The sequence below is a fragment of the Cynocephalus volans genome, chromosome 3, assembly GCF_027409185.1.
Source record: "Cynocephalus volans isolate mCynVol1 chromosome 3, mCynVol1.pri, whole genome shotgun sequence".
Classification (NCBI taxonomy): domain Eukaryota; kingdom Metazoa; phylum Chordata; class Mammalia; order Dermoptera; family Cynocephalidae; genus Cynocephalus; species Cynocephalus volans.
The window spans coordinates 174,789,593-174,808,093 of record NC_084462.1 but is presented as its reverse complement, the minus strand read 5'-3'; the positions used below and the strand labels follow the sequence as shown (position 1 = coordinate 174,808,093).

At 49.8% G+C, this 18,501-nt stretch overlaps 1 protein-coding gene across 2 annotated transcripts in view; it reads left to right on the top strand.

Annotated features, from left to right (window-relative positions):
- The window catches only part of SYNE3 (spectrin repeat containing nuclear envelope family member 3), an 89,169-nt gene that overhangs the window by 63,380 nt on the left and 7,288 nt on the right, over positions 1-18,501 (top strand). The window contains exons 9-17 of one of the 2 annotated variants that reach the window (XM_063089465.1): positions 1,168-1,350; positions 2,657-2,800; positions 3,874-4,008; positions 7,171-7,332; positions 7,461-7,633; positions 8,101-8,230; positions 9,710-9,871; positions 12,931-13,080; positions 14,175-14,213. In XM_063089465.1, coding sequence (XP_062945535.1) covers positions 1,168-1,350; positions 2,657-2,800; positions 3,874-4,008; positions 7,171-7,332; positions 7,461-7,633; positions 8,101-8,230; positions 9,710-9,871; positions 12,931-13,080; positions 14,175-14,213 — 1,278 coding nt within the window. Of the gene's footprint in view, positions 1-1,167; positions 1,351-2,656; positions 2,801-3,873; positions 4,009-7,170; positions 7,333-7,460; positions 7,634-8,100; positions 8,231-9,709; positions 9,872-12,930; positions 13,222-14,174; positions 14,214-18,501 lie in introns of both variants that reach the window. The other variant, XM_063089464.1, reaches the window with a different exon arrangement.

The following is an 18,501-nucleotide window of genomic DNA, read 5'->3' as shown; positions in this document are numbered from 1 at the left end:
TTTTTTTTAATTTTTATTTTTTATTTATTTATTTTTGTCTTTTTCGTGACCGGCACTCAGCCAGTGAGTGCACCGGCCATTCCTATATAGGATCCGAACCCACGGCAGGAGCGTCGCTGCACTCCCAGCGCTGCACTCTCCCGAGTGCGCCACGGGCTCGGCCCAAAACTTTGCCTTTTTGGGCTCGCAGTTCCCTACCTGGGCTGGATCTTTCTTCTTCTCCCAGTTGCATGCCTCGCTCACTGTCGTAAATCTGAGCGTGGGTCCTCAGTAACATCACCAGGTATACAGTGGAAGAACTGTGGCCAGTTGAAGACAAAACCTCTGGCTTCCAGCACTCTAGATCCTCAGTTAGAGAAGCAAGAGTTGCTTACCTATAAAAGTCAGCAGGAGACGGAGGCTTGGCACAGCCTGTTCAGAGTTGCAGGGCTTTAGTGCAAAAAGAGGGAGTGTAGGCTGGGAATGTGTAGGTTTCCCGGAGGAGGTGGGACCTGGGCTGTGTAGAGTTCAGGCTGTGTGGGAGCCAGTGCCATTATATGAAGCATCTGAGTCCCCTTTAGGTCCCCTCTTCACCTGGCAAGCTCCTACACATCAGGATTCCACTGAGGAGTCACCTCCTCTGGGAAGCTTTCCTGAATTCCCTCTTATCGTGCTCCCATGGGCCATAGTCCCTGTCAAAATGGCCAAAGCATTGCCTGAGGGGGAGTCCCGCTGCTGTGGGTGATGGGGGAACCATTGATTGAGCAGAGGATCAAGCTTGTTAGATTTGGGTTCGGCTGCCAGGTGGAGGGTCAATTCTGGGGGGCAGCAGGATGTCAAGGTCTGTGTGGTCCAGGTGAGCGAGGCTGGGAGTGTGCCAGTCAGTGGCAAGGAGAGGAGACAGAACTCCGAGACAGGTAGGAGGCAGAATTGTTACTCAGGCTTGGTAACAAGATGGATGTGGGGGGTGAGAGAGGAATCAAAGTCGACCCTGAAATTCAGGGCCTCCCCGACGCCTTCCTGCCAGCTCATGTTTCTACCTGTCTTTGCTGCCTACTTGGGCACCGGCACAAAGGCGCAGCTTCCCGCACAGCTGCACCCAGGACAGGTGTGCTCCTGGCTCCGTTTCCGAGCTTTGTCCTGCCTGGCATGCTCTGCGGGTCACGGGAGCCTTGTCTCTTGTCGTAGGCGGCCCTGGCGGAGAGCTCCCGCCTGAAGGAGCAGCTGGCAGTGCTGCAGCTGAAGAAAGACATGCTGGTTGGCATCTTTGGCCAGGAGAGAGCCACGGCCCTCCTGGAGCAGGTGGCCAGCTCTGTGAGGGACAGAGACCTGCTGCACAACAGCCTTCTGCAGCGGAAAAGCAAACTGCAGGTGAGTATCACTGGCGTCAGCTCCACACGTGAGCCTGGATGCAGGGCTGGGGCCACCCTCCCAGGGAGGCTGGTGGCTCTGTGTCTTGATCTCAGCTCCCCCACTTGCCACTGTGTAGCCTGGGTGAATCCCATTGTCCCCACAGTCTCGGGCTCCTCATGTATAAACCGAGCAGGATTCTTAAACGATCCTTTTAACTGGTCCCCTAGCCAGCCACCTGTCTGCATCTCCTACCCCAAACCCTGTCCCAAATCGTCTCTCTACTCTGAGGTCGAACTGAACTGTCTTCCGCAGAGAGCTGGGGGAGGGCCAAACATGAAAACACAGATAAAAGAGCTTGTAAACTTCAAACCACCATAGAGCTGGCAGCCAGTATTATTAGAGACTCACTCATAAATGAGTACACTCAATCAAAGACATAGCCTGGCATGTGTGAACAGCATATTCTTCTATGTGACAAATGTTTGCTGAGCATCTGATGATGATGATAGCTATGATCTATGGGGCACCCGCCATGGGTCAGACCCTTGCTAAGAGATTCAGAATAGCCTTGATCTTATCTAACCCAAGTAACTGTGAGGGAGGTACTTTTATTTTCCCAGTTTTACAGATGAGGATACTGAGGCAGGATGGTCAAGTAAGTGGCTCATGGTCCACAGGTGGCAGAGCCAGGACTCAGCCCATGCTGCCTGACTGCACGTCCACGATCCCACCTACTGTGCCCTGCTGCCTCCATCAGCAGGCCCTGGCAGGGTTCTGGGAGCTGGGGAGACAAAGAAAGGAAGCCGAGGTCCTCACCCTCCATGCTCACTGGATACAAACACATAGGCAATTACGGGAGACATCAAAGTGCTCTTCTAGGATGAGGGTTGGCAAACCGTCTCTGTGAAGGGCCAGAGAGTGAAGATTTTAGTGTTTGTTTATGTTACAGCTACTCAACTTGGCCACTGTAATGGGAAAGCAGCTGTAAATGAATGTGCATGTCTGTGTTCCAATAAAACTTTATTCATAAAAACATGCCTCAAAAAAAAAAAAAACATGCCTCTGGTGGGATTTGGCAGGGGTTCTGGGGGGTTGTAGTTTGCCAGCCCTCTAGAATAGTGTTATGTGAGGACATTGTGGTGGCTGTAAGGAGAGACACACAACTCCATCAGGGCTCAGGGAAGTCTTCCTGGAGGGGGCGGCACCTGCATGAGGATGAGCTGGTCAGGAAAAGAGCAGCCTGGTTGCAAGGGTCAGATCTTACAACAAAGTGTTTGTGAGAAAAGCTCTGAAGTTGCATGCTGCTCCTTCTGTGTCTCTGCAGAGCCTCCTTGCTCAGCACAAAGACTTTGGAGCTGCTTTCGAACCCCTGCAGAGGAAACTTTTGGACCTCCAAGTCAAGGTCCAAGCTGAGAATGGGCTTCAGCGGGACCTTCCTGGAAAACAAGCCCATCTCTTGAGGTTGCAGGTAGGGGGTCTGTGGGGCCTGAGTCACCCTTGCTCAGGTGCTCAGCTGCACCTAAAAGTGGCTCTCCTCCTCCAGCAGTAACCAGTAAAGCAGCAGCTGGCTAGAGCCAGAGACTTAGATTCTTGCTTGAGATCTGACCTTCTGTCTTAATAGAATCTCTGCTTATAAGTATTTATCTGATGGTTCCTGGCTTCAGCAGGATCTTTAGCACCCCCTAAACTGCTGATTTTTGAGCCTGACAAAATGATAAGCTATCTTTTTGTTTATTCCTCCCTTCCAATGTGAAACATTGGTATTTGTTTTTTAAATTGCTTTGCTAAGTATTCCTAATGAGTCCAGGGGCCTTCAGTTAGATAGATCAATTTTGGGATTGAGAATGAATGTTTTAAAACACATGTAGACTATAAATAGGCTTATCATTGATAATAGTTGGCTGGATAAGGAGCTTGCTGGTTTTTAAAATGCATGTGATATGAGAACTTTTTTTTTTCTCTTAAAGATGACCGGTAAAGGAATCTTAACCCTTCACTTGGTGCTGTCAGCACCACGCTCTCCCGAGTGAGCTAACCAGCCATCCCTATACAGGGATCCGAACCCATGGCCTTGGTGTTATCAGTACCACACTCTCCCAAGTGAGCCACAGGCCGGCCCTGAGAATTATCTTTTTAAAACGCAAGCACAGCTTATAGATGAATTCAGAGTGTTTTCTAGAAGATGTTAAAAATGGTACATTTTATGCTTTAAAGCAAAAATTGGGATGTGATTCTTTATGCGAGGTGGTCATCAAGTCAGATTTCATGTGTGAGTTTGTCCCCCAAGGTGTTGTCTGGTCTTTAGCAGAGTTTATTTTCACAATGTCACAGAATATTTTTGTCTGATTTTTAAAATCTCACCAGCCCTGAGAGTGGGCTCATAAGACCAGCCATATGGTGTGGCTGCTGGTGTGGGAGATCCCCACTGTCCTGGGGAGTCCTCCCACCCCAGGCTCTCCTACTCAGAGCCCTCCTGCCCTGGTCTGCTCCCCAGATGCAGAGGCAGAAAGGACAGCCCACCTGTTCCTTTCTCTGCTGCAGGGGCTGCAAGAGGAGGTGTTGGACCTGGGGGCACAGATGGAGGCTGTGAAGCCCCTCATCCAGGGGAATCCCAACCATCAGCGCAAAATGGACCAGCTTTCCTCCGACCACCAGGCCCTGCAGAGGTCTCTGGAGGTAAGGGGCCGGCGGGAGGGCCCGTGCTGCAACAGAGTCCTGGCCCCTGGACTCCTACACTCCTGGGGCCTTTCTCCCTCTTTCCTTTCTCCATTCCTTCCAACTTCTTTTTTTTTTCTTTCTCCTTTACTCCTCTTCCTTGTTCATGCAGCAATTATTGAGCACCTCCTGTATGTCAGGCAGTGTTCAGGCCCGAAGCATAAAGGCAACTTGAGCAAGACAGCCAAGGCCTCCGCTCTCCTGGGATTAGGTTCTAGTTGGGTAGATGGACAATTAATCAGCAAGCAAACTAGTAAATGTAGAATGTCATAGAGTGATAAAGTCCATGAGGCAAAAGAATAGAACAGACTGCTGTGGCCTAACAAATGCCCAGCACACAGTAGGCCGTGTATTCAGCCATGTGCACAGAGTCCAGGAGGCTGCAGAGCTTCGTGTGCAGTGCCCTCTAGTGGCCGCCAGAGATCTTTCTGGTGTTCGCCCAGGACTGGTTCCCACTTGGCGTGGCAGGAATGGGACTGGAGGCACCTTCCACGTTGGCCTGAGGACACATTGAAGCACAGACTCCAGGCCGTCCTCTGACGCTGACTGAGATGGAGTCCTGGGTCTGACTTTGTAACAAGCCTCGAGGAGTGCATAGCTGGGTCTCTGGCAGCCACACCTCAAGAAAACTCAGTCTAAGGCAGGTCTCCATACTATGCTACCCTGCACTCCCTATTTTAATAATGCATATTCCTAACATCCTCTTTACAGTCCTAAAATTCATAGATAATATAAGTTACCCACACAGACAATTTAGAAATGTCTAAAATAGAAATTTTTATAATAGAAAGAGAAATAAAAGGAAAGTAATTATAATAAAACAGTGTCCATCAACATATAAGTACTTCCAGATGGCCACACTCAAGACTTAAGAAGGTCAGAACTTGCATAACAGCCACAAATGCCAGCAGTGCCTCTAGTGATGTAGTTTTCTGAAAAGTGAACAATCCTTGATAAAATTCTGATCCAGCCACAGGGCAGTCTTCCCTCAATTCATACAGTGGGCACATTCCTGGAGAAATAGCATGTCTGTTAAACTGCAAAACCTCTTTGTGTTTGCTAAGCCCAGGTCATGTGGATCAGGCTTTTCACTGCTGTAGATGCTGGTAGGACATGAGGAGGTCTTGTTGGACATGGGGAGGTTCTGCACCGTCGGACTGTCCTCCCTGGGGTGGGACGGGAGCAGCCATCCTCTAACTGTATCTGCTGGTATCGCCCCCACCCCATCTTATCGCAACAACCAAAATGTCCCCATGAGCTTCCAGGAAATGCTCCACCACCTACAGAGACCAATAAGAGGTCTAAGAGACGCATGAGGTCTGGATGAGTTCATTTGATTCCATTTCATAAACTAGCAGCTAGTGGTGTCAGGTTGAGGCGGGGGAATAGAGAAATAGGAAACACTGTCCCCACCCTTGGGGAACCCACAGAAGCCAACAGAAGCAGCAAAAGTCGGCTTTAACACCTGCATGCAAATGATGAGCCAGGCTAATCATTATAAGAAGCAGCAGCATTAACCGAGCATCATTAGGAGTTCCAGAATGGTGATATTCCAGTTCTATCGTACTTGTGTATTTATTGTTTACATAGTTCTTTAAAGAGAAATTGCCCCTCTTTTGTTATTTTGGTACTCAGTGTTTGTTAGAACTAATGAGTTCTAATGCGTCCTTGCCCCACAGCCGGACCATCTTTATGTCCCCCTGGGGCATGTATCCATGTGGGAGACCACATCTCTGGGCAACAGGGAGCCATTGAGGGTGTTTGGTCTGGTGTTGGTTCCCAGGGGCCAGGAGGGGACAGTGCTGGTGCGAGTTCAGAGAAGAGGAGCCTTAGGGAACTTTTTGGGCCACTGTTGGCGGTCTGTCGTGGACAGATGCAGTACACCCTCTCTGTGTCCCCAGTCTCTAGCATGGGTCTGGCTTTGGCCAGTGTTTGTGGGGTGCAGGAAGGCAGGGCCTGTGGGGGTCCATCAGTGTTGTGAGGACCTGAGCTGGGGGACACAGTGGGAATGGAGACTGGGCACGGCAGGCACTGGGGTCTGACTGGCTCGTGGTGGGAGGTGCTCAGAGGGTCCCAGGCTGGGGGACCAGGAGGATGGCGAATGGCTCCCCTTCTGGGTACAGTGCCCACCTTTTCTGAAGACAGAGAAGAACAAGGCCCCAGCCTCATTGCTGAGCAACAGATTGGCCCAGAAAACAGTACCCAGGGAGGGAGCAAAAAACAAGACCATTTTGAAAAACTTTTTATTGAAACATAATTATATACAGAAAAGTAAACATCTAAGTGTACAGCTCAGTGAATATTTTTAAATTAAATGCATTCATGTTACCAGTACCCATCTAAAGCAAAGAACAATACTAGCCTCCCCAAGCGCCTTCTGTCCCCACGGTCATACCCACCAGTCCTGACCCTCCAGGGTAACCCTGGCCTCAGGCTTGTAGCAGCATAGATTGAGTTCACCTGATTTTACACGTCATTTGGATAGAATTGGACAGAATGTTTTCTCTCATGTCTGGCTTCTGGCTGTTCACATGGTGGCTGTAAACGCATCCGCACCATGGCATGTGGTTACAGGTTGCTCCCTCTCACTGCCAGTCTGTAGGATTCACAGTTCTTCCGTCATGTGGATGTACCACCGTCTGTTTGTCTGTTCTACTCTCAGTGGGTACTTGGGTAGTTCCAGTTTGGGACTATTACTAGTAACAACACACACATGCCCTTTGGGGAAGATAAGTTCACATTTCTATTGGGTACACAGCCAGGATGAGATGGCTAAAGTAAGGTGCCCCCGTGTTCCATTTTAGTAGATACGGACCCGTGGTTTTCCCAAGTGGTCATGACAGGTTACTCCACATCAGCAGTGGACCAGAGCTCAACCCCTACCCTCTCTAGACTTGGTATTTCCATAAAAGTAAGATAAGCTTAGAGATATTTTAAACCAGAGTTGATCTTCCCAGGATAATCTCCTTGTGTCATGCAGAAGGGAGGACCAGGCTCTGGTGTTCCTGCTGGATGGGGAGCTCTGGGGACTCGGGTAGATCTGGGAGTCCTGCAGGGTTGGGATGGCTCCTGGGGTCTTGATCAGAGCTCTGGACACCCTGGGCCCCCTGGGCTGTGCTGCAGGACCTCGTGGATGGGTGTCAGCAGCGTGTGCGGGAGCACTGTACCTTTAGCCACCAGCTGCTGGAGCTGAGGCAGTGGATCACCATGGCCACGCAGAAACTGGAGTCACTTGGGGGAGACACGGGCCCGTGGGATGCAGAGTCCCGAGAGGTCGAGATCGAGGTAAGATGGTGATCTCCTCCCCTGCATCCCCAAAAAGCATCCTCAACAGGCCAAAGCTCCCACACTGGGGAGCACAGACGTCCCCCCACCCTGGGACCTTACTGTGTGTGTGTGTGTGTGTCCTTCAGAGGCTGGTGGCTGAATTCCCAGCCAAGGAGGCCCACCTGCCCCTAATCGAAGCGCGCGGCCAGCTGGTGATGGAGAAGTCTTCTCCGGAAGGGGCAGCTGTGGTCCAGGAGGAGCTGCAGGAGCTGGTGGAGTCCTGGAGGGCCCTGAAGCTGCTGGAGGAAAGCCTGCTGAGGTGAGAGGGCCTCCCTGGCCCTGGCCTTGTCTCAGATGACACCCCCTTCCCATCACAGGCATGGCGCCAGGTGCCTCCAGGCATCTCTGCACTTTGGCCCAGTTGGCCATTCAAACAGGGGCAGGAGGAGCCAGGAAACACCCCTGGCTTGGGAGTTATTTAGCCTCTGGCCCATTCTGGCTTGAGCCTCAGTTTCCTCATCTGCATCTATGGTTCTACGCCCCTCGTGACATGGTAATGTGGGTTTAAAGTAAGAAACTGGACATGAGCGTGCCTCGGGAACATTCTGACACACCTGAAGGGTAGGAACTGACTGTGATCAGTGGTGAAAACCATACGTTTCCTCGCACCCTTGATGCCCCAGTTTTATTACTCGCACCCTTGATGCCCCAGTTTTATTATTTCTCTGTGATCGGGTGAGTCCCCACCACATCACTGCACTGACTGGGCTGAGTGTGTCTTCTCAGCCTCATCAGAAACTGGCAGCTGCAGAGGACAGAAGTGGATTCAGGAAAGAAAATGTTTTTCACCAACAACATCCCGAAGTCTGGGTTTCTCATCAACGCCACAGATCCTATTCCCAGGCATCATCTCCAGGTGGGTCTGTCCAGTGGGGCTTCAGGAAAAGGGCCAGATCCCAAGTCAAGTGATGGGGTGGGGGGTCTCCAGCATAGCCCCCTCCTTGCCCAGGGCCCCATGCACAGCTCTAAGGAGTTGGCCAAATCCTGTCTTGTTTGAGCCTCCTCCTGCTGTGGTCTGAGGAGTACTTGTGCCCATGGTACAGAGGGCCCCAGAGATCCCAGACTCTGCAAGCCATGCCACCAGGGAAGGTCGTGGGCATCTCTTGGCCACACAGGTACTCTCTGAGCCATTAGCAGCAGCTCCAATAGGGAGGAGAGTATCAGGGTTGAAAACTTCCTTCTGGTCCCATATTGCAAACTGAAATCACACAAGATGGGTATATTTTTGCACTGTAGCTGTATTCTTTTTTAAAAAAGAAAGCTAGCTACATTATATCATCCATTACTTCCCATTACTGCCTTTAAAAAGCTCCAGCCATGTTGAAAAATAAGTTATTCCTTGTTCTTCAAAAACAATATGTCAAATTATTCATTCTCCCATTTGTTCCTTCATTCACTCATCCGAAACACATCTAAGTGTTACTATTCTCCGGTGACTGGGCTTGGAGCTGGGATACAGCTGTGAATAACCCTTCTGACTCTCAGAGAACTTAGAATCCTGCACAGAGCTTTTCTTCTGTACCATGCAGCTGGCCTTGTATTAAAATGCGGGTTCTGATCCCGTAGGCCTGGGGGGCCCGTGATTCTGCCTTCTGTCAAGCTCCCAGGATGTGCTCGTGCTGTGGGCCTCGGAGCAGTTTGGGGAGCGAGGAAGTGGGACCCACAGGCCATTAAAGAAGGGTTTATGAAAAGCATGGTGCACGTTGGCAGAGGGCCCGATGCCGTGGGAGCCTGCGGCAGAGTGGTCGTGACCCAGTTCCAGGGCAGGGAAGCCCTCTTGGGAGAAATGAAACGTCAGCTGAATCCTCATGGCTGAGTGGGAGTGGAGGAGAGGAGAGGAGAGAGGCACGGTGCACGGAAAGACCCAGAGGGGGAGAGGGCACACGTCCGAGGGGCCGGGACGTGTCTGCTGGGGAAGGCAGCCCAGCTGCAGAGGCAGGCGGAGCTGGGCCTGAGGTTCTCAGGCCTCGTCGAGGAGGTGTGAGAAACCACCAGTGTATGAGAAGGACTTAGCTGAGCCGACTTGCATTTCAGACAGATCACTCTGGCCATGGAGCTGGAGGGGGACAAGAGTGGTGGAAGGGTGGGACCACCGTATAGACATCCTGGTAAAGGATGATGGTGGCTTCCATTTGGGGACCAGGCAGATGAGACTGAGAAATGCTCTTGTAAATGGGCCACATTGAGTAGAGATTCATTCCTCATACCCCCAGGCCTCTCCCCTCACCTTTTGGGGATCCTGTCCTTGTCCCCTCTGCCTCGGGTAGAATCCCTAGGACACATGGCCAGTGGGTCCTCTTCACCTCTGATGCTTTGATCATGCACATTCCTGCAGGCAAATCTGCTCCAGGAAGAAGAAGGCAACCAAGAAGATTTTTCCCAGCTCCTGAGGAACTTTGAGCAGTGGTTGCAGGTGGAAAATTCCAAGCTGGTTAGAATCATCTCAGCGAGAACTGGCACAGCCGAGGACTTGAGGACCAGAGGAATGAAACTGCAGGTTTGTTCCCAAGGAAAGGTCCCTTGCCCATAGGGTTTGCACTCAAAGATGTATTTCTACCAGGGAGTTCTTCGAAAAGAGGAGCATATACGTAGTTCATGAGTTATTCTCACTTGTGCATAAATAATAGTTTTAAAACTTTTTTGGCTCAAATATCTTAGAAGAACTTTTCCTGGCATTCATTCATTCAGCCTATTTCTGTATTTCTCCACTTGGAAAATATCACCAGTAATCACTTGATTCTTTTATCAGTTCGCTACTGCTGCATAACAAACCACCTCAACAGTTTGTAGCTTAAAACAACTATTTATTTAAATCATGATACTGAAGGTTGGAGATTTAGGCTGAGGTCAGCTGGGCAGGGTCTCTGGTCTTGGCTGGGCTCCCTTATCTGTCTGCTGTCAGTTGTGGGTCAGCTGGGTATTCTGCTTCTGGGAGTTGGCAGGCTGTTGGAGATGAGAGTGACTGGGTGACAATGACGTGAACCCCACCTCTCTTATCCTCCTGTGGGACAGCCTGGACTTCTTATAGCAGAGGCAAGGTCTAAGAGAGCCAGTGGGAGTGGGCAAGGCTTTTTGAGTCCCAGAGTAGGAACTGTCATAACATTAATTCCCCTGCTTTCTGTTAGACAAAAAGTCACAAGGTCAGCCCAGATTCAAGGGGAAGGAAAATGCAGTCCCCTCCTTGATGGGAGGGACTGCAAAGTCATATTGCAGAGGGCATGGATGTCGTTTGGAAAAGCAGATACAGAGGAGTCATGGCCACTTTTGCAATCTATCTGCAGCACCTCTTCTTCACTCCCATATCTAATTAGTCACCAAACCCACCTTGATTCTGCCTCCTCAGTATTTTTTGTTTCTGTCCCCTTTTACTCCCACTGTTTTGAGGAACTTACCATTTTTGACCTTGATTATGTTAATAACCTCCCAGCTGGTCTCCTGTCTGCCCTTTAGGCCCCCATCCAGGTAATGGCTCATTCCACAGCCAGAATGACCTTTTGGAATCACAAATATCACCTTATCCTTCCCCTAATGAAAACCTGTCCGCATGGAGTTAAAACCCCCGAGTTTATCACACAAGGCCTCTCTCAACCAGGCCCCAGCCTACCTCTCTTTTTCCCGATTTTTCTCCCATTTCACTGTGTTAGGGTTTGGATTTCTTTTTATTTATCCTGCTTGGGATTTATTTGAACTCCTGAATCTGTGTTCTAGGGTCTTTCTGGAAAATTCTCTGACAATTATTTCTTAAAATATTGCCTCTGCCTTGTTCCCTTTCTCCTCTCCTTCTGTGATGTTGTTTAAACATGTTATTTCTCCTCACTGTGTGCTTTATGCCTCTTACCTTCTCTTGTGTATTTTTATCTTTTTGTATCTTCATGTTGCATTCTGGATAGTTTTTCCAACCCATCTTCCAGTTGACTAATTCCCTCTTTAGCTGTTTCTCATTTGCTATTACCTATGCCTATTGAGTTCTTAACTTTTGTTGTGGTATCTATCCAATTCTAGAAATTATGTTTGGCTCTTTTAACAATCTGCTATCTCACTTTTAATACCTTCCAGATCCTTGCTGAAATTTTTAAGCTTGTCTTTTAATTCTTTGAACACAGTAAACATAGCTGTTTTAACAGAGAGTATCTAATAATTCCAGTATCTCAAGACATTTTAGAAATGTTTCTGTTGTGTATTATTTCTGCCTGTTCTTGTTCTTGGTGTCTTGTATGTGTGTGTGGCTGCCTTGATTGTGTGCTGAACACTGTGTTTGACAAAATACGTGTAAGACTCATTTGAGATTTAGGATAATCTCTTCCTCAAGGGAGGATTGTTTACTATCACCAGGCAAGTGAGGGCTTTATCATTCTGGGAGCACTGAATCCAAGTCCAAGTCTTGAGGTTCCCTGGACCACTAAGATGACTTGGAGCTGGGCTGCAAGTCCACACAAGGTTCAACTTTACTTCTGGTTTACCTTTACTCTGAGAGTGAAGGCTTTAGGAGTCTCAGCTATGGGGGAGTGGGGGGAGGTGGTTTATCAGAGTCTCTACCTCTGCAGAGCCCAGACTTTGACCTTCATTTCTCTACCCCTATGAGGCTGCCAAAAGCACGGATCTTTCTTTCACAACTATTTCTTCCAGATTGGCAAATATCCTAAGGGCAAAAGCAGGCTTTAACACTGGGCTTAGGTCTGAGTTCTGATCCTTTCCCAAATTTTGGCCTGATATGCCTCACTCTTTTGTTAACCCTTTGATGCCATTAAAATGTTTTTAAGATTTTGTCCTCAGTGTAAGGTCTGGTTCCAATACTATAGTTGAACATTACCAGGAAGTCTTCCCTGCCTACCTCTCCTACCTCATATTTGGCTATTCCTCCCATTCCCCACTGCCACCGCCACCCAACTCCAGCCATCTCAGAAATGACTTTTAGTTTCTGAACTTAAACCCCCTTGCTCTTGTGCAGCCCACATTCTGGTCTTGCACAGCTCACATCTAGAAGCTAAGCAAATAGTCCCATATTGCACAGCTAGCAGGATGGGGAACGGCCAAGATTCAAAGCCAGGATTTAAACCCAGGCTCCAGGACTTAGAGCCCTGCTCCTACCCCCACGGCACACCACCTCTCAGGAGTCCTTAGAATGGAAGGTGCCATCCTAGGGGAACACAGTACTATATTTTGATAGAAAAATCTGCCTGATCCCAATACTACTCTGCCAATCTCAAAAATGCTAGTGGAAAGATGTTCAACTGTGATAGCTTTTATAATTATGGAACTTTTATGTCAAGCCCTCTGGGGGACTTGGTCCTAGGAAGTCAGAGTTGGAAGTGACCATAGGAGGCCAGCAGTCCAGCTGCTCTTTCATTGCAGGAGGCTATTCCATAACATTCCAGACAGCAATTGCTGGGCCTTGGCTTGAATTTGCAGAGATGGGATTCTCACTTTATTAGTTTCGTCTGCCTCCTGTCTGCATGCCTCTGTGTCAAGTGAAATTTGATTGGGCCGTTCCTAGTAGCCAGGTGGGGCTGTCTGGGCCATTTGGAAGCTGCATCATGACTCTGTCTTTTCACCCAGGAGCTGGAGGCTCGGGTACCAGAAGGTCAGCATCTCTTTGAGAACCTCCTCCGTCTCAGGCCAGCAAGAGGGACCTCGGATGAGCTGGAAGATCTGCGCTACCGGTGGATGCTGTACAAGTCCAAGCTCAAGGACTCCAGTCACCTGCTGGTAGGTGCTAAGGGTGTGCAGGCCCCAGGCCCCAGGGAAGGGATCATGGCTGGGCCCGGACTCTGGGGAGACAGAGCTTGGCCCACATCCATTCTGCCCTGTGCCTCCACACACCAGGCAGAAGTGACCACTTGGAGAGAGGTGAGGGAGACACACGGTCCTGGGTGTTTGACTTGTGTGATGTCACTTGGCCATCCTACCACCTGGTGAGGCTGGAGTCCTAGTAACAACAGCAGTGAGCTCCCAGTTAATGTGTCAGGGTAACTGGCCACCTGTCACGCTGAGAGATTTGCGCACATCACCCCATCCAGTCCTTGCAGCTACGTCTGCGAGGGTAATTGTATCTCCCGTTTCCAGAGGGGGAGCTAGGACTCTGAGAAGCTAAAACCTTGCCCAAGGTCACACAGCTGGTCAGGGCAGAGCCGGCATGCCCACGCACCCCTGTGTCATAGGTGTGATGGGGGGCAGCACCCGGTTGGGCAGCAGGAGCCCTAGGGTCTGGCCCCACTCCTGTACTAACTTGCTGCATGACTTTGAGCAAGGACCTTCCCTTTTGTGGCCCCCGTGTCTCCTCCCACAAGATAATAACAATAATGACTAAACTAATAATAGTAAAAACCTGTATTAAATGCTATGTCCTCATAACAACCCTATAAAGGAGATACTGATGTTGTTCCCTGTGAACCGATGAGGAAACTGAGGCACAGAGATTAAGTTTCCTAAGTCCAAGGAGGAGGGTGGTGAGAGCGTCCAAGGGCCCTTTCAGCCCTCAGACCCCGGATATGGAGTTGGGGCGCTGCAGGCTTTCCTGGCCCCGAAACAGCCGTGTCAGCCACTAGGTGTCAGCCCAGCCCCAGCCAGTTGCCCACGGCACAGCCAAGGCCTTCCCAGACCGAATCCCACCTGGGTCTGAAGTGTGTTAAAAAGCTCATTAAATCGAATCACCTGCTGGCTCAGACTGTCCAGATGACCAGAAGTTTTAAAGAAACACTCCCCTGACAAAATGAATATTCCATTACAGGCTCCATTGGGATTTAAGTTTCACTCTTTTTTTTTTTTTTTTTTTTTTTCCCTCTTCTTTTCTAAAATAACAGACACAGAGTTCTCCAGGGGAGCTGACTGGATTCCAAAAGGTATGGTGTCTGCCGTCTGCTGCACACGGCTAGAGGGCAGGGCGCATGGAGGGTTGGTGGGCCTGTGACACTGGGGCAGGACTCCTGGGCTTTCTGGAAGGTTCTGTGAGGAAGATTTATGGGGAATCTTTGGGCTGCACGGTGTGGGGCCCTGGGGTCCTGGCTCTCAGGAAGCCCCAGGCTTGGGGGAAGGCTGCCAGAGGTGTGCAGAGAGCTCCGCTGTGACCCTGGAATCTATCTTACCAAATCAGGACATGCTGGGCAGTGAACAAGGGTGCTCCTAACAAGTACAGAGTGACAACACGTGTAAACCAGGACCGTCCCAGGAAACCTGGACCGTTCCAGGCAAACTGGACCACGTGGCCACCCTGGTGTAGAGGGATTTACAGGGCTCAGTAGGGGACAAAAGAGGGGGGTCGTTTGTGCCTTTTGCATTCTATCAGGCTGGTGGTTTCTCTTGCACCCAGTGGATGTACTCAGAGCCACTTCCGTGGTGTCCGTAGGCCAAAGCGCCAGCAATAGCAGCATGGTTGCTGCTGTCTCTGCTGCGTATTGGCCACCCGCTGTGTGGTTAGGGCATCTCATCCGACCCTCCCACTGACCCCCAGGAGGCATTATTATCTCAACTTTAAGCATGAGGAAAAATAAATGGCAAGATTGATGTCACTTGTTCCTTGAAGGCAGCAGCTCCTGCGGGGTCTCTGGCCTCTGCCCCCCAAGCCCACATTTTAACTACCCACACTGTGCCTTGGAGAAGGCTTCCCTGGGGCCTGGAGGGCCTCCCCACTTCTGCAAAAGCCAAATGTAAGTTGACGTCCCCAGTGCCACCATTTCCAAGGTAACACGCTTGTTTTCCTGCCAAGCATTGGCCCATAATGACAAGCCTCCAGCATGTTCTGGTCCATAGAGCTCTTGAGTTTCTTGAGTTCTCTCATTCCATGGAATTTGTGTTTCTCAGATGCTTCACATACCAGGATTTCTTCCTGCTCTTTGACTGGTGTCATGTTTGGCACCTGCAGGAGAGAGGGTGACCTGTAGAATGGGCAGGACAATCACGAGATCAAGGCTGTGCTCTGGGCCCAACATCAACCAGCTTTGTGGCCTTGAGCAAGTTGCTTTGTCTCTTGGGGCTCACTTTCCCCATCTGTAAAATGGAACAATTAATGCTGATTTTATTTACTTCATGAACTAATTTTGAAGATCATGTGAACTGTTGTAAGTGGAAGTGGATCTGATCGCTTAAGCCCTGGTTTTGCCCCCTCATTTAGAATAACCAAGAGCCTCCTCGTGGAATAGAGAAGTGCATTAGGAGAGGGCAGGAAGCCCACACAGCCTGGCTTGGAAGCTCTTGCTGGTAGATGTGGGGCCCAGGACCAGGTGTCCAGGCTGCCTCTAGCTCCTGCATTTTAAGCCCCTCACTGGTTGGGAACCTCCACGTAGGCAACCCCCAGGCCAGAGTACATGTGGGAGTCACGTCTAGGTCCCCTGGTTTCTGGCCATGGTGCCTAGCACATAGTAAGTGCTCACTAAGTGTTTTTGAGTAGGTGACACCAGCCTGTCATTGCAGGCTCAGGTCCCCACAGCCTGTAACTGACGTGTGAATGAGGTGTGTTCACAGCTGTGCTGTTCATTTGCTGCCTCGCTGTTGTTCATTCATTCAGGCATTGCACTAATATTTACTGAGTGCTGACTGTGCCAAGCTCTGCATTGGGCACTTGGGATACATTAGTGAACAAAAGAGCAGTGACCTGTCTTTGTAGACTGTCCCTCCTGATTGGGTGGAGAGAACGGAATCAGAGAGAGCTCCCGTGTCTAGTTGACATTGCTTGGCATTGTTGCTGACATCGGGAGCCTCTGGTCAGGGGCTCTGAAGACCAGCAGCTGCCTGGGGTCTTTGTAGCCCCCGACGTTTATCTTACCTATGGCTAGCGGGTGCTGGGTGCAGTTTTGTGGGCTATGCAAAGTGGGAAGGCTCTAAGTGGCTAAAAAAGTCTGCTTACTTGGTCTCTGTTCAAAACAATCGGATGTGTAAAAATTCGACTTTGGTGCTGGCTGGCTTTCGAGCTAATGGGTCTCAGCCTGCTGTGAAGAAGTAAGTAACTTAGGGGCCAATGTACAAAGGCCACCTGGCTCATTTATAGGACAGCTTGTTGAAGCACAAGCTTCTCGTTCATCAGGTTTAGGGGGGCCCAGGAATCTGCATTTCTAACACATTCCTAGGTGATGCTGATGCTGATGCTGCTGGTCTGGGGACCACAATTTAAAAACTAGCACTTTACAGTCTAAGTTTGAATCCAGCCTCTACCATTAGTGCGTGTGACCCTTGGTGAGTCCTACAGTCACCCTGAGCTAACGGTAGGCAGAGGTCCTGTTGTAATAATGGGCACATAGTAGGTTCTCTACCAAGTGCGCCACGGGCTCGGCCCACTAATAGGTTCTCAATTGCCATGTAAATGAGGACCTGAAGCCTTCTGCAGACACTGTCCCTGCTTTTCTTTCTGAGAGTACAGAGAGCAGGGGGACTTTTCTGAAGGAAAGCTTCTCTGGCTTGGTTGTCCCGGTGATTTCCACTGGTGGGGGTGTGCACAAGCGCATATATGGCCATGCACACACGTGCACGTATGCACATACACAGGCCTGACAGGTAGAAAATAGGTGCTGTCTTCAGAAGTTGTAATCTTGCCAACTTAAAAACATTCCATATATTATTTTTAGCCCAATGGAAGAAAAAAGCCTGCCCCAAAGCTAATTATTTATGAGCAGTTATTTCTCCACACTTTTTTTCTCTCTGCACGCCCCAAGTCATTGAAAGCTACAGCTACGTCAATGGCTTCAGCCTGCTTGTTTGTATAAACAGAATAATTAAGATTTATTAAATTTGCAGCCACCTACGCACTTGCTGGCTCAGTGCCCCCGGATGTGCTTGCCTGCAGTGCTCAGGCGCGTGAAATGTGATTGCTTTTCAAGTTGCAGTTGGGTGGTGAGTCAAATAAGTTCCTGCACTGGCCCAGGAAAGTGGTGCGGCCCGATCTGAAACAGAGTTTTAGTTGAGGAACAGATTGGGAAATGCTTCCACTTGCCTGGGTGGAAGCAGTGCCAGTTTGCAGGAACAGAGAGCAGATACCTCCCATGAATTGCATATTGTGGGTTCTTGGTATATAGACCCAGAGGGTGAGCAACCTGAGTAGCATTTTATTTACTTGACCATATTTCATGGGTTTTAAGACTCATAATTTCTCACATTTTCACTTCTCTGGAATTTGGCTGTCTTATTACAGTTTAGTTCTTCCAGTGAGGATTTGGGTTTACTTCCCTCTCTCACCAAGGACAACACCCGCCTGAGATTTCTTTAAATCAAAACTCTGCTTGTGGGTCGTGTTTTGTTTTGTTTCCTCTGGACCACACTGATTGCGTAAACTTAGACCGCCAGCGTTGGGGAGCCCTGGTCTGTGGTTCAAATTCTCAGGGAAGAGTTTCTGTTTCCCTCCCTTCCTGCAGTGCTGAGACAAGACCTCGAATCTCCTTGCCTCCCTTCCCTGGAGGCAGTTTTATTCCTCCTTTCTCCTTCCACTGAAGGTGCAGCCCCTCAGTGCCCCAGATTCGTGGGAGCTTTCCCATCAGAGCCTCCACCTACGCTGTCGTCTTTTTCTCTCTTAGTGATTAGTAAGGTAATGGCGTCCCTTATAGGCAGCGTCTTCAATTCCATGAAATACTGCAATAGCAATGCTCAGAAAGCAGTAGCAGGTTTTCCATGGCAGATAATAACTTTCTCTCACAACTATGATTTTCAGAAAATCCCTACTGTGCACCAAGCACTGTACTAGACGCCCACACGCCAGGCCTTCACACTCACGGCCACCTTTTCCTTTTTTAGCAGGAGGAAATGGCCTCCTGGCCCCTTCTCTCATGTGTGGCACAGGGCCAGATCGGGGTTGGGGAAGAGGTGACACAGCCCGACTTCGTACACCAGCCATTTACGTGCCACTCTGGGAGTAGGTCCCCCTATTTGTCTCTTCCCTGGTCACAGCCAAAGGCCTGGACTTCAAAAAGTTCATGGAAAAATACAATTGAAGATAATACAAATCTTTCCGTGAACTTTTTGAAGTACCCTCTTATATGCCTCGTAATTGGTGGCACCTCGGGGCCTATGGGGCTCCTGCCCTCCGTGGCTCACGCTCTCCCTGGCAGCTCCTACCACGTGTGTGCTTTGTCCAACACCTCCAGGCCACTCACTGTCCCTCGTCCATCTCTGGTCCAGCTCTTCCCTTCTAGCTTCAGTCCCAAATGC